Source organism: Rutidosis leptorrhynchoides, chromosome 4, assembly GCF_046630445.1.
Source record: "Rutidosis leptorrhynchoides isolate AG116_Rl617_1_P2 chromosome 4, CSIRO_AGI_Rlap_v1, whole genome shotgun sequence".
Taxonomy (NCBI): domain Eukaryota; kingdom Viridiplantae; phylum Streptophyta; class Magnoliopsida; order Asterales; family Asteraceae; genus Rutidosis; species Rutidosis leptorrhynchoides.
The window spans coordinates 154,805,487-154,831,964 of record NC_092336.1 but is presented as its reverse complement, the minus strand read 5'-3'; the positions used below and the strand labels follow the sequence as shown (position 1 = coordinate 154,831,964).

At 30.9% G+C, this 26,478-nt stretch overlaps 1 protein-coding gene across 1 annotated transcript; it reads right to left on the bottom strand.

Moving 5' to 3' along the window:
* Positions 1 to 6,626: 6,626 nt before the first annotated feature.
* On the bottom strand, positions 6,627 to 11,822 carry LOC139841150 (uncharacterized). The gene is made up of 8 exons (XM_071831382.1): positions 11,673 to 11,822; positions 11,249 to 11,525; positions 10,586 to 10,670; positions 10,335 to 10,467; positions 10,074 to 10,213; positions 7,075 to 7,366; positions 6,898 to 6,972; positions 6,627 to 6,797 (listed from the first exon to the last, which is right to left on the bottom strand). The coding sequence occupies exons 1-8, from the start codon at positions 11,820 to 11,822 to the stop codon at positions 6,627 to 6,629; spliced, it is 1,323 nt and encodes a 440-aa protein (XP_071687483.1).
* Between the last annotated feature and the right edge of the window lie 14,656 nt (positions 11,823 to 26,478).

Sequence of the window (26,478 nt, the reverse complement as noted above, 5' to 3'; positions counted from 1 at the left end):
AGTTCTGTCTTGAGCTTATTGACCTCGGTTATGGGACGGTACTTCTCGTTCATCAAGTGCTTGAATGCTGACCACGGTAGTGCGTACGCATCGTCTTGTCCCACTTGCTCTAGATAGGTATTCCACCATGTTAACGCAGAACCTGTGAAGGTATGCGTAGCGTACTTCACTTTGTCCTCTTCAGTACACTTACTTATGGCAAACACCGATTCGACCTTCTTGGTCCACCGTTTCAATTCGATCGGTCCTTCGGTTCCATCAAATTCCAAAGGTTTGCAGGCAGTGAATTCTTTGTAGGTGCATCCTACACGATTTCTTGTACTGCTAGATCCAAGGTTATTGTTGGTATGTAGCGCAGCCTGTACTGCGGCTATGTTTGAAGCTAGAAAAGTACGGAATTCCTCTTCATTCATATTCACGGTGTGTCGAGTAGTCGGTGCCATTTCCTTCAAAATAGTCAAATGGAACAAGTTAATCATACAGAATATTAAGAGTAGTTAATAGTATTTCGTAGCATAATATGAACTCATTTATAAAAGCTTTTTCTTCATATTAGCGTTTTATAAGTTTAAATTCGGGTAGTACCTACCCGTTAAGTTCATACTTAGTAGCTAATATACAATTCAACTACTACAATTCTATATGAAAAACTGATTATAATAATATTTCGCGTTCAAACTTTTACACAATATTTTACAAACTTACAATACCGCTTATTTTACATATAGCATGAAATATAGCACACAATAAATTTGATACAAGATGGTTGTGAAGATAATTCTAGCTAGTACACAAGTCGTTCAGCAAAGGCAATAAAGACACGCAATTCATACGTCCAGAAACAGGTCATGCATTCTGGTTTTACTAGGATTACTTCCCATCCTTGGTCTTGTGGAACATAACCGTTATGGCCGTTGATAAGACAGCGTGTTGTAACATCGTCAAAGGGACGAGGGTTACGTAATGTCCAACAGTCCCGTAACAATATAAAAACCTCATTTCTTACCCCAATTACCGACTCCGTCACTTGTGGGAACGTTTTGTTTAATAGTTGTAGCCCGATGTTCTTGTTCTCACTTTGGTGAGAAGCGAACATTACTATTCCGTAAGCATAACATGCTTCTTTATGTTGCATGTTAGCCGCTTTTTCTAAATCACGAAGTCCAATATTCGGATATATTGAGTCAAAATAATTTCTTAACCCATTGCGTAAAATAGCATTTGGGTTCCCCGCAATATATGCGTCAAAGTAAACACATCGTAACTTATGGATTTCCCAATGTGATATCCCCCATCTTTCGAACGAAAGCCTTTTATAAACCAAGGCATTCTTGGAACGTTCTTCGAATGTCTTACAAACTGATCTCGCCTTAAATAGTTGTGCCGAAGAATTCTGACCGACTCTAGACAAAATTTCATCAATCATGTCTCCGGGTAGGTCTCTTAAAATATTGGGTTGTCTATCCATTTTGAGTTTTTATACTGTAAAATAGACAAGAGTTAGATTCATGAAAAAAATACTTATTAATACAAGCAATTTTTACATATATCATAAAGCATAAGCACACTATATTACATATATTACACCACACGAATACAACTATCTTATTCCGACTCGCTTGTTTCTTCTTCTTCGGTTTTGGTTCGTTTTGCTAAGTTTCTAGGGATATATGATGTTCCCCTAATACGAGCCGTCGTTTTCCACATTGGTTTAGAAAAACCTGGTGGTTTAGAGGTTCCCGGGTCATTGTTACAACTTAAGGACTTCGGGGGTTGACGATACATATAAAGTTCATCGGGGTTGGAATTAGATTTCTCTATTTTTATGCTCTTTCCCTTATTATTTTCTTTTGCCTTTTTAAATTCAGTTGGGGTAATTTCTATAACATCATCGGAATTCTCGTCGGAATCCGATTCATCGGAGAATTGGTAATCCTCCCAATATTTTGCTTCCTTGGCGGAAACACCATTGACCATAATTAACCTTGGTCGATTGGTTGAGGATTTTCTTTTACTTAACCGTTTTATTATTTCCCCCACCGGTTCTATTTCTTCATCCGGTTCCGATTCTTCTTCCGGTTCCGATTCTTCTTCCGGTTCCGACTCTTCTTCCGGTTCCTCTTCGGGAACTTGTGAATCAGTCCACGAATCATTCCAATTTACATTTGACTCTTCATTATTATTAGGTGAGTCAATGAGACTTGTTCTAGAGGTAGACATCTATCACATAATATCAATCGCGTTAAGAGATTAATATATCACATAATATTCACATGTTAAAAATATATAGTTTCCAACAAAATTTGTTAAGCAATCATTTTTCAAGTAAACACGGTCGAAGTCCAGACTCACTAATGCATCCTAACAAACTCGATAAGACACACTAATGCAAAATTCTGGTTCTCTAAGACCAACGCTCGGATACCAACTGAAATGTCCCGTTCTTATTGATTAAAAACGTTCCATATTAATTGATTTCGTTGCGAGGTTTTGACCTCTATATGAGACGTTTTTCAAAGACTGCATTCATTTTAAAACAAACCATAACCTTTATTTCATCAATAAAGGTTTAAAAAGCTTTACGTAGATTATCAAATAATGATAATCTAAAATATCCTGTTTACACATGACCATTACATAATGGTTTACAATACAAATATGTTACAACAAAATAAGTTTCTTGAATGCAGTTTTTACACAATATCATACAAGCATGGACTCCAAATCTCGTCCTTATTTAAGTATGCGACAGCGGAAGCTCTTAATAATCACCTGAGAATAAACATGCTTAAAACGTCAACAAAAATGTTGGTGAGTTATAGGTTTAACCTATATATATCAAATCATAATAATAGACCACAAGATTTCATATTTCAATACACATCCCATACATAGAGATAAAAATCATTCATATGATGAACACCTAGTAACCGACATTAACAAGATGCATATATAAGAATATCCCCATCATTCCGGGACACCCTTCGGATATGATATAAATTTCGAAGTACTAAAGCATCCGGTACTTTGGATGGAGTTTGTTAGGCCCAATAGATCTATCTTTAGGATTTGCGTCAATTAGGGTGTCTGTTCCCTAATTCTTAGATTACCAGACTTAATAAAAAGGGGCATATTCGATTTCGATAATTCAACCATAGAATGTAGTTTCACGTACTTGTGTCTATTTTGTAAATCATTTATAAAACCTGCATGTATTCTCATCCCAAAAATATTAGATTTTAAAAGTGGGACTATAACTCACTTTCACAGATTTTTACTTCGTCGGGAAGTAAGACTTGGCCACTGGTTGATTCACGAACCTATAACAATATATACATATATATCAAAGTATGTTCAAAATATATTTACAACACTTTTAATATATTTTGATGTTTTAAGTTTATTAAGTCAGCTGTTCTCGTTAGTAACCTACAACTAGTTGTCCACAGTTAGATGTACAGAAATAAATTGATAAATATTATCTTGAATCAATCCACGACCCAGTGTAAACGTATCTCAGTATTGATCATAACTCAAACTATATATATTTTGGAATCAACCTCAACCCTGTATAGCTAACTCCAACATTCACATATAGAGTGTCTATGGTTGTTCCGAAATATATATAGATGTGTCGACATGATAGGTCGAAACATTGTATACGTGTCTATGGTATCTCAAGATTACATAATATACAATATAAGTTGATTAAGTTATGGTTGGAATAGATTTGTTACCAATTTTCACGTAGCTAAAATGAGAAAAATTATCCAATCTTGTTTTACCCATAACTTCTTCATTTTAAATCTGTTTTGAGTGAATCAAATTGCTATGGTTTCATATTGAACTCTATTTTATGAATCTAAACAGAAAAAGTATAGGTTTATAGTCATAAAAATAAGTTACAAGTCATTTTTGTAAAGGTAGTCATTTCAGTCGAAAGAACGACGTCTAGATGACCATTTTAGAAAACATACTTTCACTTTGAGTTTAACCATAATTTTTGGATATAGTTTCATGTTCATAATAAAAATTATTTTCTCAGAATAACAACTTTTAAATCAAAGTTTATCATAGTTTTTAATTTAACTAACCCAAAACAGCCCGCGGTGTTACTACGACGGCGTAAATCCGGTTTTACTGTGTTTTTTGTGTTTCCAGGTTTTAAATCATTAAGTTAGCATATCATATAGATATAGAACATGTGTTTAGTTGATTTTAAAAGTCAAGTTAGAAGGATTAACTTTTGTTTGCGAACAAGTTTAGAATTAACTAAACTATGTTCTAGTGATTACAAGTTTAAACCTTCGAATAAGATAGCTTTATATGTATGAATCGAATGATGTTATGAACATCATTACTACCTTAAGTTCCTTGGATAAACCTACTGGAAAATAGAAAAATGGATCTAGCTTCAATGGATCCTTGGATGGATCGAAGTTCTTGAAGCAGAATCATGACACGAAAACAAGTTCAAGTAAGATCATCACTTGAAATAAGATTGTTATAGTTGTAGAAATTGAACCAAAGTTTGAATATGATTATTACCTTGTATTAGAATGATAACCTACTATAAGAAACAAAGATTTCTTGAGGTTGGATGATCAATTTACAAGATTGGAAGTGAGCTAGCAAACTTGAAAGTATTCTTGATTTTATGTAACTAGAACTTGTAGAATTTATGAAGAACACTTAAAACTTGAAGATAGAACTTGAGAGAGATCAATTAGATGAAGAAAATTGAAGAATTAAAGTATTTTTAGGTGTTTTTGGTCGTTGGTGTATGGATTAGATATAAAGGATATGTAATTTTGTTTTCATGTAAATAAGTCATGAATGATTACTCATATTTTTGTAATTTTATGAGATATTTCATGCTAGTTGCCAAGTGATGGTTCCCACATGTGTTAGGTGACTCACATGGGCTGCTAAGAGCTGATCATTGGAGTGTATATACCAATAGTACATACATCTAAAAGTTGTGTATTGTACGAGTACGAATACGGGTGCATACGAGTAGAATTGTTAAGGAAACTGAACGAGGATGTAATTGTAAGCATTTTTGTTAAGTAGAAGTATTTTGATAAGTGTATTGAAGTCTTTCAAAAGTGTATAAATACATATTAAAACACTACATGTATATACATTTTAACTGAGTCGTTAAGTCATCGTTAGTCGTTACATGTAAGTGTTGTTTTGAAACCTTTAGGTTAACGATCTTGTTAAATGTTGTTAACCCAATGTTTATAATATCAAATGAGATTTTAAATTATTATATTATTATGATATTATCATGTATGAATATCTCTTAATATGATATATATACATTAAATGTCTTTACAACGATAATCGTTACATATATGTCTCGTTTAAAAATCATTAAGTTAGTAGTCTTGTTTTTACATATGTAGTTCATTGTTAATATACTTAATGATATGTTTACTTATCATAGTATCATGTTAACTATATATATATCCATATATATGTCATCATATAGTTTTTACAAGTTTTAACGTTCGTGAATCACCGGTCAACTTGGGTGGTCAATTGTCTATATGAAACATATTTCAATTAATCAAGTCTTAACAAGTTTGATTGCTTAACATGTTGGAAACATTTAATCATGTAAATATCAATCTCAATTAATATATATAAACATAGAAAAGTTCAGGTCACTACAATATATATATATATATATGTTAAAATTCTATTACAACGATAATCGTTACATATATGTCTCGTTTCGAAATCCTTAAGTTAGTAGTCTTGTTTTTACATATGTAGTTCATTGTTAACACACTTAATGATTTACTTAATTATCATTTTATCATGTTAAATATAGTGTAACAATATCTTAATATGATACATATGTATTTAGTAAGACGTTGTTATAACGATAATCGTTATATATATCATTTTCGAGTTTCTTAAATCAATAATCTCATTTGTCTGTATATAACTCATTGTTAACATATTTATGGAGATACTTACTTATCATAATCTCATGTTAACCATATATATATCCATTTATATAACATCATGTAGTTTTTACAAGTTTTTAACGTTCGTGAATCGCCGGTCAACTTGGGTGGTCAATTGTCTATATGAAACTCATTTCAAATAATCAAGTCTTAACAAGTTTGATTGCTTATCATGTTGGAAACATTTAATGATGTAAATATCAATCTCATTTAATATATATATATATATATATATATATATATATATATATATATAAATATGAAAAAGTTCGGGTTACTACAGTAATCAAAGTTGGTAATGTCATTTATAAAGTAGGCCTTATGTAAGTAGGTCTAAAAAGTATATGATTGTTTGATTCGATAATTATTAATAGACATAATAGTGTTTGAAAATAAAAGACCTCATTTTACCACCCGGTTAAACACTATTTGCTTTGAAAGTGGACGAAAGTGTAACTTATATGACATTAACTAAACATTTATAAAAGTTTGACAAACATTTTAAACAAGTAAACAAAAAGATTCATAATATATGAAGTAAACCATCTTCACATTAAATCAAATAATCCAGAAAATCAATAACGATAAAGAAATAAAACATAATCCGAATAACATTTCAAAACATCAACAATCAAAAAAAAAATACTAAATCTTCAAGGGAACCACATTAGGATTGAGATTCCTCTTTGCCTTGGTTGTTGTAGACTTCACAGAAACAGGGCTTCCACTTGGTTCTTGTTTAATAATCTTCTTGGTTGGTGTGTAGCCTGTACTTGTTCCAACCTCAACTGGACCAGATGTCTGAGTAGAATCACACTGAATAAGCAACAATCAACAAATAATGATCAAGTAAAAAAAAGTAATATTGGAGAATGTTAGTGAAATTAAATTAAGTACTATTAACATGAAGCACAACCTTTGGCCAACTTGAGCATCCAGATGGAGTACCTTTTGCATCATGACTAATTTTCTTCCCTGCTTCATTCAAAGCCTAAAAAGGATATAATAAATGATTAATAATAAGTAGAATGGCAAGATTACAACACAATTGCACATTATGAAAATCAATCCAAAACTATTTTTAACATAAGACCTTATGAGCTTCAAGTTTAGTCTTAAATTTTTCCACATACGCAACTTCTGACATTACATCCTTCACAGTATAGTTTGGATTTACGCTAGTTAGGTTGTAGTTGGACACATCCAACTTGAACACGAGCTTGTTACCAATAAGAACATCCAAATCATCTGGAAAATCCTGGCTATCCAGTAAAGATTTCTGTAGCTGATATGCTGACTTAGTAACATATTTACAAACTTGAGTCTTAAACAAAGTAACGGTGGTTGTGTCGGTCAAGTCTTCAATACATACACTCACTTTGTACCTACGTGATTGTAAATAAACATTATCCTCGAAAGTTTAAAAAAATACAAACAACATTCTAAAAGGTATGCTGATGAATGGCTGTATTTTTCACCTAAGTGCAACACTTGGCTTTGAAACACACTTAACACACTTTCAAGGAAGAGCTATATAACAACCCTCACTTTTTGACTTCTGAAATTACTGAAATGACCATAGGGTTTACTTCGTGACTATACATATTAATTATTTAAGGGTTGTTATATACACAATCTATTTAACGTTGACCAAATAATAAACTTTTAGTCGACACTCACTGCTAATTAAAATTTATGCATTTCTGTAATATTATAACTATTAACCTATAAGTAATAAATAAAAAGTGACATTTATATAAATAATGAAACAACTGGGAACTAAATAAAAAAAATACAAGTCATGAATTAGTAAAAAGAAAATAATACTTATCATGTAGTAAATGTAAAAAAATAATAATAATAATAATAATAATAATAATAATAATAATAATAATAATAATAATAATAATAATAATAATAATAATAATAATAATAATAATAATAATAATAATAATAATAATGAGACTAAAGAATCTTAAACAATTACATCCTTATGTTGACTAAAAAAATAAAATACGTATATAAAAAAAAATATAAACTAGTACCACCTATTGTTGACTAAAAGAATTATAAAATAAAATAAAATCATTAATTAGAACATCCTTATGTTGACTAACACTCTAATACTCGCACTATATAAACACCCCTAGACTCCTAGTTTCTCATTCACAAATTACACCAAAATCCTCTCTCAAAAACAATCTCTCCCTCTCCCTCTCTTGTGGTATTCGGCCAAGAACACCACCACCATCTTCAAGTGATCTTCAAGCTTGTTCTTCAAGTTCATCAAGATCTTCAAGCGTGTTCTTCATTATTTGGGTTATTTGATCTTCATTACCAAGTTTTCTTCTTGTTTCTTGTTAATCTTCATCATCATTAACAAGGTATGATCCAAAATCTTAAAACTTTTAAATCTTTCTTTCAATTCATGTTTATATTCATAATCATATTCGTGCATGATCTTAACATTCATATTGTTCATGTAAAAAAAAATATAAACATATACATATATATATACATATACGGTTATATATAATAAAAAAATGTATATAAACTATATATATACATACACACGACATATATATACATAAACATTAAACAAAATAAAACCCTAATACAACTTAAACCCTAAACATTAATTAAAATCCTAATCATTACTTTACTAAACCCTAAACCTAATAATACTATTAAACATTTATTACTTAAACCCTAATCATTAATTTATTATTAAAACCTAACTACTCTAAATAATTAAAACCCTAATACTACTTATACTACTACTTAACACTTATACACTTATACTACTACTAACACTTATAATATACTACTTATAGTATAACATACGATTACAATAGTCATTCACGATAACGTAAGGATTACTCGAACGTCAACGCTACTTAAGGCCTAGGGTGATCCTTGGTACCACTATGGAATGCTTGTGGATTACGAATGCCAAACTTAGATTTTGGTCAAGAAATACTGGGCCAACCGGTAACAATTGGTCATTCTGGTGACTCGGCGGTGGAATAGATGTTTGGGTATGGTGCACAATGTCAAACCCGACTATAGTAATCATACACTTAGTTACTAACACACTTAATAAGTGGTAGACTTATTCAGAACAACTCACTAGTGTTCAACACTAACTTACTAAAAATAGAAACTTACTAAAAGTGGAAACTTACCAAAAATGAGAACTTAGTAAAACAAACTACATTTAAACTCTTGCATAGTTAAACTTAACTTAAACTTGGGCAAAACATTTAACTACTCTTAAATGTCATTAGGTTGACTTTCTGCTCACATTCATCCAACTCTTCTATTCTGAGGAATAACAAACTCTCTCCTACTTACTAAGGTGAACTTCATAGCCCCACTTTATATTGTGCACAACTTATTTAACTTTTTGGGGTGAGACACATGCTACTTTTACTATTTACAATTTAGACACAAGTACCAACTGTTAAACCATGCTATACCCGGCTATGTCCGACTAAGTCCCTATAGTGATATTTTTAATTGCTCGTTAAATGCATTCTTAATTATTGGGGGTAGGCCTATCGGGAGTAACGTCCCCGATACATTTGAGTAAGTCTTTGTATTACTTAATAATGAAATTAAACCGATAAGTGTAGACACAACTTGTCATTGGGGCAAACTCTGAACGTTTAGTCTAAATATCACGAATTGGCATAACTTTTTGATCCCTGCGAGATCAACTTTATAAACTAAATCTTGTGGTCTAAAACAACAGTCAAATATATTTGTTAAACCTATGAACTTCACTCAACCTTTTTGGTTGACACTTTAGCATGTTTGTCTCAAGTGCCGATTGATCAAGCTTATTTAATTACTGCTTATGTGATGCTACTTGGACTTAGGATCAAGAGATATCGCATTTATTATTCTTGCATTTGAAACAATCACTTTATTGTACTTTCCATTATTGTAACGACATTTCATTTTCCGCTGTGTACTCAATAAAGTTTGTTTTTATCATTTAGTATTGTTCTCGTATATTATAATATGTTGGTTTATTTGATATTAATGTCACATTCACCCAGGCCCTAATTGGAGGTGTGATAAGCTAACTTTGAATCGACATCCAGCGTTAAGTCGACGTCAGTAACTTCAGGGTTGGCCTTCTTGTGATGTTTCTTGCAACCAATGTACCACCATGGATCATCTGAAAGCACAGAAATGATTTTTGCGTGCACGACATACATACCAGGCTGAAATTGAAGATATGATAGGATGGGTTATAATATCGAAAAATATGTAAGCACATAATAATTTATTACTTATTTATTAAGGAAAAGATAGAAAGTATGAGTCATGTTTCATATGGTATACCTCACAAAATGGTAAGTCAAAATAGTCTACAGATGTAGTGTACTTAAACCAAGCTTCAACTGGATCCTCAGCTGGTTCAGAGGATGGTGCCAAAGACTCGGTTGTTTCAGAGTTTGCATGAGTCTCCAAAATGCTGCATGAAAAGACCAGATAATTATCATGTGTATTAAAGATTAAAAAATTAAAATATTGACTCAGTAAGTGTAGATATAAATGTAAATAGAATGTCCAATTGTTTGGACATTTTATACCTCTTTATAAAGTCATTGCCTTCTTCACAGTCGTGGTTAATCAGAATTCTTGTGAATGTCCAATCTGAACGCACAGTTAGTTGTTCTAACACAAAACATTTAAAATTGTTACAAACTATTACTAAAATAGTATAATCATAATATTAAGTGATAATCATATATATGCTATGTACGATGTAAACACAAAGAAAAAATGACTACCATCAAACTTCTTTGTCCTTCCAAATTGGATTATCAAAATAACACAATCATTATCACCAACTTTTTTCCATTGTTGCTAAAAAATATCCATATACTTGGACCATAGAGTACAACTGAGATTAACACCCCTAATTTGTGGAATGATTAGGGTGTGCATATAATGTTAAACATCATTAATGTAACAATTGAAAAAAAAAATAAGTTTTTAAATTCCTTAAACATTAATTTTGAAAAACTTACTCCAAGTCTTTCAACTCAAGAGTAATATACTTGGTGGATTCGTCTCCAGAATCTAGAATCACCATATGCCTTTTCTGGACTTATGTATGTAACTCTACCAATAATATCTAAATTCAAGTTATTAATTAAACCAGTTATATTATATACTTAAGACATAAACATAAAATTAATGATTTTAAACTAATCAGTAATGCTAATGATGGATTTCTTTAGAATTAATACCTGCAGTTACACCTTCTTCAAGTTTGCAAGTAATAAGATCATTGAAGGGTATGAATTTGAAACCAGAACTGACACGCCATTCATTAGCAGGAACATTAACCACAGTTGACCTCTGGGTTAGCATCAATTTGCAGGGATGTTCCCAATGCTTTGACTTTCCTTTGAACAGATTACTTATTACAGATGCATTCCTCAGCAAATAATTGTTTTGCACTTTCAAAAGAGGTTCATATCTTGACATCAAAACATTTTTAATCGTAATGCCAATTCTTGAGCCCTGGATAATGAAAGTTTACGGAATTTTTAACAATTTTTATCAAATATATGCCAAGATCACTATAGACTAATATGATAAAAATAACATATGATAATAATTTATTATATATAATAATAACATTTGAATGAAGAAAAATAAAAGTATTACCTCTTCATCACATACGATCAAATCAAGAAAGGGCAAGCCAGAATCAAACTTTTTCTTGGACATAACTTCAAAACTCAAAAGCTTAAATCGAATGTTGACAAATGAGTTTCTTAGTGTGATTCTTTGAATCATAGTGAAATTGCATGCCATATTGATTTTTCTTAATAGATTTATTAATGAGGCTTGGTTTGAAATAGAAGTGCCTTTGACAGTCTATATATACACGTCTACCTACGCATAAAGGAACTGAATTAGGAGATCAGTTATCTTAGGATCAGATTGCCACATCTCCTATAAGTTTGGTAATTGAAAATCACGTTCAAATTTTTTCAAAAACCGTATGAACCACGTTCAAAGTATCATTAAATGTGATTGAATAGTGATAAGATCGTTTCCTGATTTTTAGGCAAATTAACTGGAAGTATGACGTGTCCTTCAATAACAAAAAATCAAGATGTTTATGAGTAACAAACAGATCAAACGGTTGTAGATTAACCCTAAACAATGGATTTTCATTCATGATCATAAAATTTTCATAAGAACATGATTAAAATTAGAATGAATAGAGGATAAACATATAGGCTATAATGATCAACGATCAAAACCATCATGATGGACTATCCTATGAAACATGACATACATCAAATTATAAACAACTATCATAAAACAGGACAACATATCTTAAAATTGTTCATGTTGCCTTCAATGATCAACGATTACAACCATCAGGTTGCACAATATGTTCTGAAACATGACAACATATCTTTTAATTGTTCAGTAACTTCTGAATCGGGTAAAACTTTAGTTTGATGGTAACATTATCACAACATACTTCAAATTATGTTGAATTAGTAGATGTTGATGAACAATACTAAAATTTTGAAAGGACCCGTTCATATATATTATAAACGATTCACAATAGTTGATTACATCGCGAGGTATTTGACCTCTATATGATACATTTTACAAACATTGCATTCGTTTTTAAAAGACAAACTTTCTTTACAATGAAAGTTGACGGCATGCACACCATTTGATAATACATCCAACTATAATTGACATAATAATAATCTTGATGAACTCAATGACTCGAATGCAACGTCTTTCAAAATATGCCATGAATGACTCCAAGTAATATCCTTAAAATGAGCTAATGCACAGCGGAATATTTCTTTAATACCTGAGAATAAACATGCTTTAAAGTGTCAACCAAAAGGTTGGTGAGTTCATAGGTTTATCATAACAATCATTTCAATATATTAATAGACCACAAGATTTTCGTTTATAAATATATGTACACTCGCAAGTGTATAAAAGTATTCTATAAGTTGTAGGCACTCGGTAACAAGCCTTAACGTTCATGTTTTACCCTCTGAAGTACACCAGATCAGGTGTGTTTAAAATAACCTCGAAGTACTAAAGCATCCCATAGTCAGGATGGGGTTTGTCAGGCCCAATAGATCTATCTTTAGGATTCGCACCTACCGTACATAGACAAGTAGTTTAATGTTACCAAGCTAAGGGTATATTTCTGGTTTAAACCCACGTAGAATTAGTTTTAGTACTTGTGCCTATTTCGTAAAACATTTATAAAAACAGCGCATGTATTCTCAGTCACAAAATATATATAAAAGGGAGCAAATGAAACTCACCATACTGTATTTCGTAGTAAAAATACATATAACGTCATTTAACAAGTGCAAGGTTGGCCTCGGATTCACGAACCTATATTAATTATATATATTTATATGTTGGTCAATATTTGTCTAACAATTTTTGGTCAAGTCATAGTGTACCACAATCCTAATGCTCGAGACTAATATGCAAAAGTCAACAAAAGTCAACTTGACCCAAAATGACTTCTAAAATTTATACGTGTTTATTATATAACTTAACTATAGTCGTTTTATATATTTAAATATATTTATTAGATTTTATAATAATAAAAGTCATTTATTAATAAAAATTTATATTAACGTTTATATATATTAAAATATACTTTTATATATCTTAAGTAGTAAAATTTATAAAGTTCACTTAATATCGTAAGACTATAGTGGTAAGTATTATTAATGTAATTATATTACGCGTGGTGAAAAATATCTTTGTATCCCCTATTTATTTGATAAAATAATATTGATCATAATAATAATAAGTAAAATTTGTATTATTTTGTAATAATAATTATTATTATTCTATAACAATATTTATATTTACTAAAAATGGTATTATGATAAAATGATAATACTAACATAATAGTAATAATGATATTTTATAATAACAATGATATTTCTATTAAAATAATAACGACGATAGTAATAATAATCATTTTAACAATAATACTAAAATTCAGTTGACTATAACTTCTAATCCGTTCATCGAAACCATTCGATATCTAAATGAAAAGTTCTTAATTTTTCGCTAGCTTTCCAATGACATGCATATTATATACCCTATCTCAGTAGCATATGTATCTAATTCAGGATTCAACAAACCTATCTAAGGACAATATCGAATGTACAAGCATGCATAATCCTATATACTCGAGCACTAGTCAGGGATACACTATTGATATATAAAAGTTAAGTTATGAGTGCTCACGTATCAATATTGAGATTCAATATTGCAGGAAAGTACATAGACGCAACGGAGATGATAAACACTAGATTGACCTCACGAGCATACCCATGAACCATACCCATCACCTCCATAGCTATAACCCATAATTTTCTTAGCTTCGACTCATTCAAAAAACTATTTTGAAATCACTCGGACATCACTCCGTCGTAATATTTTATGTATACTAATAATATCTTAAAATAATACAGAGCAAATATATATATATATATATATATATATATATATATATATATATATATATATATATATATATATATATATATATATATATATATATATATATATATATATATATAAATCGATTGAGAGAGTTTAGAGAAATATATTTTCAAGTTTCTATGAAATAATGAAACCTATTGAATTCTATTTATAATAAATTTTTGAATTATTAAAGTGAATTATTAAAGTATGAATTATTAAAGTATGAATTATTAAAGTGAATTATTAAAGTATGAATTATTAAAGTGAATTATTAAAGTTAAAGTAAAGTAAAAGTAAAGTAAAGGTAAAGTTAAAGTATAGTAAAAGTATAAAAACTATATATGTATAATACGCGTATAAATATATATAATATTAATTTAAATCGTTATATATATTTAATGAAATAAAATATAAATATCGTTATATTTATTATACTGGTTAAGTAATGAGTTGTCAAAAGTGATTCTAGATACTTAAAAAAGTTATATACGTTTTAATAATAAAGTTCTTTTTAAACTAAAAATGTTTTTGTACGTTTGAAAATAGATTAATAGAATATTATGGAAACCAATTTTCCACTAGCTTTTGTCTAACTTTCGTAAATGACACTTTTTATTTTTATTTATAAATAGCTTTACAAATTATTCCGAATATCGTTAAGAGGAATAGATTTTCTCAAATCATAGTGGACCTCTCAACAGAGACTTGTAATCATAATTCAATGTTTCTGATAATTCAATCATTTAATATATTTTTTTTTTAATTTCGTCGATAATCATATTGAAACAAATACGTTCATATAAAGCATTATACATTTAAATACTTTGTTGACATTTTCAATTTATAACATATACACATATACATACATATTCATATATGCTCATTTAATGGTTCGTGAATCATTGGAATTTGGTCGAGGTTTAAATGAATGTATAAACATAGTTTAAAATCCTTGAGGTTTAACTTAACAAACATTGCTTATCGTGTCAGAATAATATAAAGATAAAGTTTAAATTTAGTCGGAAATTTCCGGGTCGTCACAGTACCTACCCGTTAAAGAAATTTCGTCCCCGAAATTTGATAGAGGTCGTTATGGCTAACAATGAGAATGTTATTATGACGTAATGATTATGAAGTTTTATCATGTCTAAGAAGTATGGATAAAATAATTCGATTACTCGAAGCGTATGAGGGAAGTTATCGTAAATGAAGGAAATAAGATTATAGTGATTCATCATATCTTTTGATATCATCACAATTGATCTCCGAATTTAAAGAAAATCTTTGTAATCTATGTTGGATTTGATGCTTCGGTGATTAAGGAGATTATGATCCTCTTCGAATTAATACGATAATCCATCTTGATTTCTCTGTCGGGTATTTCACTATAAATCCACCTCCTTCGTTTTCTTACAACTCACACCTTCTATTCTCTCTCCCTCAACTCATAATTTAAAGTATTTGTCAATATGCTTCATCCAGTACTGATTCTCGATATACTCCTCACTTTCATATCTGTCGTTCTTCTTTTTCATCTGCCTCCGGAAGAATCTATTTACTTCTACTATACTCTCGGTTTTATAGTGTTTTTAGTTCTTCCGTGTCTTTATATTGCTATATGCATCGATATATACGGTTTATAATTTTTGGGTGGTTGTTGGGTTTTATATCTTCCCTTATATTTCAAAGCCCCTGCTTTTGTCTTCTATATTCATTGACATCCACAGTTAATGCTCCCTTCTATTTGCTACGATTTATACTCCAATTTCTATTTTGGAGTTTTGTCCTTTCGTTTCTTCTTCTTGCGATTAAGCAACGTTTGTAATGGTCCAGTATTCGCAGATATGAATTTCAGAATGAACATAGTTAATGTTCTAAGAAGGAAATGATAATGGCACGATCTTGATTATTAATTTACCAGAATACCCTGAAAAGACCGAATCATCAAGAAAATATATTCTTGATATTTTTAGAGATTAAATAGAATACAAGAGTCGTGTAACATAGAACATGATGACGGCATGGTCTGTGAATCGTCATGTCCCATTAGAAACTCAGCATGAATTACTGTAATATAATCACGTTGATCAAGTGTCATTATATTATACTAACTCATGCTTCAGCTCCCAACACTTCTTCAAGAATATTCCTATTTTAAACTCGAATGTTTCAGAATTTAGAAACTAAAATAGTTTCTTTTATGATATAATACAGATAGCGCGAAGAGGTAAATGATTTCAGATAAGAATAATTATAAAAATATCTTCAGAAGTATGGATGATATTTATAATGAAAGATACGATGATATCTTAGAATGTCTAATATTAGAGGATGATGAAGGATATTGTACGCAGGGGTTTAGAGTTAGGAGCAAGGTATTCATTAATGACTTCAGCAAGTACTGAATCATTTGGATTCTTTGAAGGCAGGTTCAGCCTTTGTGATTTGTCCACAGCCTCCTTCATACTTTGCTCAATCCTTTTTCCAGTTCCAAAGCTTCTCTTTTTCTGAGCTTTGACAATATACTTTCCTTTATCATCCAACTTTTTACTGTTAAGGTCGTTTACAGGTTTTGCTGCTTCATCGGCATTTTTCAAAATTTCGAGAACTGGTTCGCAGTTTAGGGTGTTTTTCAGAAATTTCTCATTCAAAGAATGTAAGTCTTGAAGGTAGACGTTGTGTGTATATGTAACTGTTGATGTAGACATGCTGCGAGGTTTCAAAATACTGATTGCTGATTCTCAATAATTGGTATGGCAATTCTTGTTATAAGGTACGAATGAGTATATGATAGAGTTTCGATAATTATAATGATTTTTTTTTTTTTTTGGAAAGTCAAAGATCAGTGAAGTTATTGGTAAGTTTATTGCTAATGTGGTGAATATAAACGATTCCCTGGTAACGTTGGTGAAAGGGCAACGTATCTATCGAGGTTATAATAAGACTGTTTTGATTGAGAAGTTGAAGTTGACTTGCTGGAGCTGTGACAAAACTGTCTATTTTGAAACGGAATTGAAAAGTTATTTTAGCTAGTAAATGCCAAAGGGTCTAACACGGATACGTGTCGAACTATGACTTGGGTTTTGAGAGTTTTTTAGGAGTATAACTGTGGGTAACATGTGGTTGGATCATCATCTCGATTGTTCCTTAGTTGAAGTGTCTTCAGGAATTTCGAAGGGTTTGAGCACATATTGTAATCGTTAATACATATGATGTTCTAACACAGTTTTGAAGTCAAAGTATAGCTTTGAAAGATATAGGAATCTAAGAGTGATGATACTGGTTATATTTCGAATTAAATTATGCGATTTCAAAATCAGAATATGTAATTGAATTTGAATGAGTATGATTGTTTTGATTTATATGAAAGAATGGATATTGTTGTGTAAGTAGGGAGTATCGTTGATGATTGCTGAATCAGTTTCGAAAAATGTAATATATTAATTGTGAATTTATATATCTCTCGGGTATTACCTACCCGTTAAAAAAAAATTCACAATTAATATTTTGTACAAAAGAAGTTTATTACATTTATGAAAATTTATGTATACATTTTCTTTAGATGTAATATAGATTTAATGAGTTAATATTAAATTAAACTCATTTGTTTTATGGTTGGAACTAGAATTGAGTAATCCCTAAAACTTTATAAAATGCATAAGTATTTCTTCAATAATATTGAAATTATGAATCATTACTTTGTTATTTGTTGGTTTTCGTGAAATTCTTGTGAACTTCGCAAGGTACGAATGATGTTATTTGAAAAGTTTCGAGTACATCGATGATGAAAGTGTAAAATCAAACATATATTCGAATAATACACTTGATTTATTATGAATTGGATTTTTATTGAATTGAGACAGAGATTGTAATTAATGATGGTTAAGTTGCGGACGAAGGACGTACATCATTGCATATTTGTAATGTGAATTAACTGAGTAGTTAAGATTCACACATAATAGCTTAGTACGGGAAGATTTATTATGGTTTAAAAATTTATACATATAAAATATACGTATAAATCTTTCGATTGGAAATGAGTTAATACTTCATAACTTGTTGATACAATATATTTGTTGTTGATTCGTAATGATGTCCACAATGATTCTTGAACTGACAGAGTTTGTGATGTTACAGGTGCTGTTGATTCTGACGATACTGACGGCACTGACTGTGTTGATGATGCTGCGGTCCTGTTGATGCTGTTGGTAAAACAATTCTAGCTTGTAAATCGTACACCATTTTCGATCAAAGTTTCTACTCTACCATCTCCGTTCACTCATCCAATTTACGGTCAGAATTAAATAATCTCTAAGATTTTGGAGATTACATAACTGCCACAGAGATATCTCTTCAATGAAGTTTATGAATTAATACTTCTTCGTTTATTGTTGTTGATATTCCTGGATATTTACAGGGCGTATGACGTTGATGTTTGAGATACAGATTGTGATGTTGCGGTGTGGGATGTGGATGTTGTTGGTGGTGGTGGTGATGGTACTGTTGGTGTTGCTGATGGTGGTACTGTTTATGATGCTGGTGCTGCTGCTGGTGTTTGTAACCTTTGCACCATATTCTCCAAAGCCACTACCCGAGCGCGAAGCTCGTTGACTTTTTCTATTACACCGGGGTGATTGTTGGTTCGGACGAGCGGATAAATAAAATCTAGAATTTGGTGTAGTATGTAATCGTGACGAGATACTCTAGAAATAAGAGAGAAAATAGTGTTTCGGATAGGTTCGCCGGTAAGTGCTTCAGGTTCTTCGCCAAGAGGGCAATGTGGTGGATGGAAGGGATCACCTTCTTCTTGTCTCCAATGATTAAGGAGGCTACGAACCCATCCCCAATTCATCCAGAATAGATGATGACTAATTGGTTGATCCATTCCGGTCACACTGCTTTCGAAGCTCGAGTGGGATTTCATTTCGGAATCCGAGGGAATTGAACTAATGATGAATTCCATTTCGTACGATTGAATAAAGAATTTTTCGATATGAAATGATTTTCCGGCTATCGGGTGGTATTCTAATTATATAGAGCAAAAGGTTTCGTAGATTACAGAGGAATTTACGGAATATGTCAGGCAAAGTTTACAGTAACAGATACGCTAAGATATGAATTAGCAGATACGCTAAGATATGAATTTTGTCTATACACTATTCATGCAATCAATGCAATAAGATGTGTCTAGACTAAGAATGATAAGTAGGTAATTTCTTACAAAATGATGAGCAAATCTTTTGACATGCAGACACGGTCGAAGTCCAGACTCACTAATGCATCCTAACGACTATCAGTTAGACACACTAATGCAGACCTGGTTCGCTAAGACCACCGCTCTGATACCAACTGAAAGTTGGGGACGCATCCCACTCAGTGCCTTCCCAGCTAACCGCCTGGTGACCACTGAGTGTACCTCAGACACTGATTTTACGGCCCGCCTCTCGGCAACGTACAGCCAACCCTAATAGGGACCGCGAGGAGTAAGAGCCAATGCTTCGTCACAGGTAACACTGTGAGAACCCCCTCTACGATTAACTCGCTAATAAACGGCATTAAACTAGCTCTGATACCAACTGAAAGGACCCGTTCATATATATTATAAACGATTCACAATAGTTGATTACATCGCGAGGTATTTGACCTCTATATGATACATTTTACAAACATTGCATTCGTTTTTAAAAGACAAACTTTCTTTACAACGAAAGTTGACGGCATGCACACCATTTGATAATACATCCAACTATAATTGACATAATAATAATCTTGATGAACTCAATGACTCGAATGCAACGTCTTTCAAAATATGCCATGAATGACTCCAAGTAATATCCTTAAAATGAGCTGATGCACAGCGGAAGATTTCTTTAATACCTGAGAATAAACATGCTTTAAAGTGTCAACCAAAAGGTTGATGAGTTCATAGGTTTATCATAACAATCATTTCAATATATTAATAGACCACAAGTTTTTCGTTTATAAATATATGTACACTCGCAAGTGTATAAAAGTATTCTATAAGTTGTAGGCACTCCGTAACAAGCCTTAACGTTCATGTTTTACCCTCTGAAGTACACCAGATCAGGTGTGTTTAAAATAACCTCGAAGTACTAAAGCATCCCATAGTCAGGATGGGGTTTGTCAGGCCCAATAGATCTATCTTTAGGATTCGCACCTACCGTACATAGACAAGTAGTTTAATGTTGCCAAGCTAAGGGTATATTTCTGGTTTAAACCCACGTAGAATTAGTTTTAGTACTTGTGCCTATTTCGTAAAACATTTATATAAACAGCGCATGTATTCTCAGTCCCAAAATATATATAAAAGGGAGCAAATGAAACTCACCATACTGTATTTCGTAGTAAAAATACATATAACGTCATTTAACAAGTGCAAGGTTGGCCTCGGATTCACGAACCTATATTAATTATATATATTTATATGTTGGTCAATATTTGTCTAACAATTTTTGGTCAAGTCATAGTGTACCACAATCCTAATGCTCGAGACTAATATGCAAAAGTCAACAAAAGTCAACAAAAGTCAACTTGACCCAAAATGACTTCTAAAATTTATACGTGTTTATTATATAACTTAACTATAGTCGTTTTATATATTTAAATATATTTATTAGATTTTATAATAATAAAAGTCATTTATTAATAAAAATTTATATTAACGTTTATATATAATAAAATATACTTTTATATATCTTAAGTAGTAAAATTTATAAAGTTCACTTAATATCGTAAAACTATAGTGGTAAGTATTATTAATGTAATTATATTACGCGTGGTGAAAAATATCTTTGTATCCCCTATTTATTTGATAAAATAATAGTGATCATAATAATAATAAGTAAAAGTTGTATTATTTTGTAATAATAATTATTATTATTCTATAACAATATTTATATTTACTAAAAATGGTATTATGATAAAATGATAATACTGACATAATAGTAATAATGATATTTTATAATAACAATGATATTTCTATTAAAATAATAACGACGATAGTAATAATAATCATTTTAACAATAATACTAAAATTCAGTTGACTATAACTTCTAATCCGTTCATCGAAACCATTCGATATCTAAATGAAAAGTTCTTAATTTTTCGCTAGCTTTCCAATGACATGCATATCATATACCCTATCTCAGTAGCATATGTATCTAATTCAGGATTCAACAAACCTATCTAAGGACAATATCGAATGTACAAGCATGCATAATCCTATATACTCGAGCACTAGTCAGGGATACACTATTGATATATAAAAGTTAAGTTATGAGTGCTCACGTATCAATATTGAGATTCAATATTGCAGGAAAGTACGTAGACGCAACGGAGATGATAAACACTAGATTGACCTCACGAGCATACCCATGAACCATACCCATCACCTCCATAGCTATAACCCATAATTTTCTTAGCTTCGACTCATTCAAAAAACTATTTTGAAATCACTCGGACATCACTCCGTCGTAATATTTTATGTATACTAATAATATCTTGAAATAATATATATATATATATATATATATATATATATATATATATATATATATATATATATATATATATGTGTGTGTGTGTGTGTGTGTGTGTGTGTGTGTGTGTGTGTGTGTGTGTGTGTGTGTGTGTGTAAATCGATTGAGAGAGTTTAGAGAAATATATTTTCAAGTTTCTATGAAATAATGAAACCTATTGAATTCTATTTATAATAAATTTTTAAATTATTAAAGTGAATTATTAAAGTATGAATTATTAAAGTGAATTATTAAAGTATGAATTATTAAAGTGAATTATTAAAGTATAAATTATTGAAGTGAATTATTAAAGTTAAAGTAAAGTAAAAGTAAAGTAAAGGTAAAGTTAAAGTATAGTAAAAGTATAAAAACTATGTATGTATAATACGCGTATAAATATATATAATATTAATTTAAATCGTTATATATATTTAATGAAATAAAATATAAATATCGTTATATTTATTATACTGGTTAAGTAATGAGTTGTCAAAAGTGATTCTAGATATTTATAAAAGTTATATATGTTTTAATAATAAAGTTCTTTTTAAACTAAAAATGTTTTTGTACGTTTGAAAATAGATTAATAGAATATTATGGAAACCAATTTTCCACTAGCTTTTGTCTAACTTTCGTAAATGACACTTTTTATTTTTATTTATAAATAGCTTTACAAATTATTCCGAATATCGTTAAGAGGAATAGATTTTCTCAAATCATAGTGGACCTCTCAACAGAGACTTGTAATCATAATTCAATGTTTCTGATAATTCAATCATTTAATATATTTTTTTTTAATTTCGTCGATAATCATATTGAAACAAATATGTTCATATAAAGCATTATACATTTAAATACTTTGTTGACATTTTCAATTTATAACATATACACATATACATACATATTCATATATGTTCATATAATGGTTCGTGAATCATTGGAATTTGGTCGAGGTTTAAATGAATGTATAAACATAGTTTAAAATCCTTGAGGTTTAACTTAACAAACATTGCTTATCGTGTCAGAATAATATAAAGATAAAGTTTAAATTTAGTCGGAAATTTCCGGGTCGTCACAAATTTTGTTTAACTTGCAGTAATGAATGTGGACATACATGAACGATTTGTGTCATCATGTTGGTCATTATAACATCTATCAATCTGTATGTGTTTAAATGCCTGAAGTGAAATGGATTCGTTATACTGATTAAAACATAACATACTGCATATGATTCTTCTTAATATCAGATATTACATAAAAGTTTATTTGATTTAGAAACATGATATCTATTTTGGTTTTAAGATTACAATCATAATCATTAAGAATCTTCTGAAACATGAATGCAATCTTCAACAGTCATCCTAAATAACATTGTTCCTTATCAATGGATGGTAATTTTAGGCATTAAGAAAACATTGTAACATCAATCAATCACAACATATCATTTTAATGTGGTTCATGAACAACAATACACTTGTTCTTTACACCGATGATTGTGGACATAGATGATGGATATATGGAATAGAGTTGTGATTCAAAATCATGTAAATACTTGATGTATTTGGCTATGGATTAAAGAAACAGATTTTTGTATTGAATGAAAAAATTCTGCAGATGAAAAAATCGAATCAGATGCAATGAAGAGGTGTTCATACACCAGAGAATATTGAATGAAACCATCTAATTCGCTTTTTTTTAATTGTTCGAAACCAAGCATGGACACGTGGCAATCAATAAGCACGATATAAAAACCTTAGGTTAAAAAAAATCCAATTTTTTAATGGTTGCCATGTAGGCCGAAAAAGTAGGAATCAAGGAGATGACGCCACTTAGGCGATCCATCCCTTGATTTGTTAGAGATAAGTCTATTGATACACTACTACTCCGTATTAATTGGTGATACACAAATAAACTAATACATATGTTGATGAATGCAAAGATATTTCGTTCGTTGTAGTTGAGTAGAAATGGTTTATTTTCTCTAGATGTAAATATATAAATATAATAATTAATTCATCAAAACTAACACTTCCTATATTATAGGAGGAAGTTGGTGAGGAAGTTAGTGAGGAAGTTGCTCAACTAGTCCACTAAGACACTAATATAGTACATGGTCGAGAATTTTAGTATAAAATTTTAAAATTCATATTAATATTAATTATTTATTTGACTATGTTACCCTTTATCCTAAAAAAACTTAAACACATTTGAAATGGACATATGTCAACTTATAGTAGCTTCCTGCCCTAATAAATTTTAAGGTTCACAATTCTTTTATACGTTGAGTTTGGTACAGTTTGGGGAGTAGGATTTGATCCATATCCCACTTTGATTTCTCTTCGGACTCCTTATTCCGAGACTGTTGTTTATCACGGCTCTTATGAAGCTTTATTCCGAAACTGTTGTTTATCACGACTCTTATGAAGCTTTCCGACCAACCTTGTTGACTCGGAGTATTCAACCCCCATTCATATATATATATATATATATATATATATATATATATATATATATATATATATATATATATATATATATATATACACACGATTACAATATAAATATATAGCTTAATAAATCGACCAGCACGACACCACAGAGTGTGCTAGTGGCGTGATCGTGGCACATTTCTGATGATAATCTGTTACAAATAGTGTTAAAGTCATACTAACTAAGTCACGGATTTCCTTATACAACAAATGCTAATTAGATTAAGTATTAAAAGCAGTGTGTTCAAGAATTCTAATTAAAGGGAAACCACTAATTAAAGTAATAACCATTTCAAGATAGCCTAGTGATTGGAGCCTGACATCCTTACAAGAGGTCTCACGTTCAAATTTTGGGGTAGTCAGTGAAGGGTTAGAAACATCCAGTATATTAGATAGCTAGTTGAAGGACGCGTAAAGCCATAGATTTGTTGGGAAAAAAATGTTGAATGATATGTTATAGTTGACAAATGTTATTCAACCAATATGAGAGCCTATTAAATTGAAAAAATGCCATCAGATACTGCCTAGTGGACACATACAAGTTAATAAATGTACATAGAATGTTTCAGTTCTAATGCGGAGGATCAACAACCATTTTAACTTTAACTTGTACACTAACATCAGCAACGTGTGCAACCTAACTAGGGATGGCAATAGCTACTCGATCCGGTGAATATGCATCTAATACACCCGGTTCGTGAAGGATATGGATAATTTAAATGGATATGAATATGGATATGAATAAACCTAAATGGATATGGATATGAATCTGGATGAAAAATATCATCCATGGATATATCAATTTACACCCGAAATACATATATAAATACATAAATATAGATATATGCAAACCCGTTTAGTATTACATATGCATTTACCATTACACATACATTTGTTTCCAACCATATAGTGAATTAACTATGATATATTACGATACAACACGCATATCTAATCAAATAAATATACAATGTACGCATTTAATTTGTCATAGTCTATTTTTAGTAGTATATATAACGAATTATGTTGTATCTTCGACAAAGATTACACGTTAAATAACGAATATATGCTTTGTCTTACGGTTTAACGGAGAGAAATAACGATCAAAAAGGCCAACCTTCTCTAACGTTGAATTGTAGCTCATGTGGTACTGGTCTGCCTCTCTTAGCGGGAGGTCGGGAGTTCGACTCTCGTGGGGTGCAGTGCACACAAGCAGTGGCGAAAACAGGAATTTTTTTCACCCGGGGCGAAAAAATTTTTAAAGCGTATCAATTTTTTTTTGGTAAAATATAGAGGTTTTGGGGAAAAATATGGTGATTTTTGAGCAAAATGTGAAGGTTTTTAGGCAAAATATGAAGGTTTTGGGGTAAAATACGGAGGTTTTGGGGCAAAATATGGTGGTTTTGGGGCAAATTTTTTTTTTTCACTGGGGCAAAATCGAAAAACCCAAAATTTTTACACTAAAAATTGCAAATCGACTGGGGGCATCTGCCCCCCCTGCCCCATGCTGGTTCCGCCACTGCACACAAGGTTGCCCCTTAACCCTTGAATTCCACTCAAGAGTGTCTTCCGCACATCGCGTTGTAGGGGTAGTAGGGGAGGGGGGTTTTATCGCCCATGCCCTCGGATTGGGTCGGGTTTTCTCTGGGCAGCAGTTGAAGCGGGTTGTGCAACTGCTAGAGATAACGCGTGGATGATTTAGCCCCCTGTCCCGAACTGTGTTCAAAAAAATTCTCAAGTATTGATTTAATAAATAATCAGCAATTTTCTTATTTAATAAGAGAAAATGACACCATATTTCTGTCTTCATCCGAAAATTAAAGAGGCGTATTCAATTGGTTGTGGTCCTCTAAAGTCAAGACCAATTTACAATTGGTCTCCTTTTCGTATATTATTAACAGGAATGAGTCAAGTATTTGTGTTCACAACATCAAAACTTGA

What these genes read in the sequence shown, in the direction of transcription:
- LOC139841150 (XM_071831382.1), bottom strand. Translation starts at nt 11,822, where the DNA reads ATGGCATGCAATTTCACTATGATTCAAAGAATCACACTAAGAAACTCA. An exon ending in TGATCGTATGTGATGAAGAG is followed by an intron (nt 11,526 to 11,672) that starts GTAATACTTTTA and finishes TTCATTATCCAG; the next exon opens with GGCTCAAGAATTGGCATTAC. An exon ending in TTGACTTACCATTTTGTGAG is followed by an intron (nt 10,214 to 10,334) that starts GTATACCATATG and finishes CTTCAATTTCAG; the next exon opens with CCTGGTATGTATGTCGTGCA.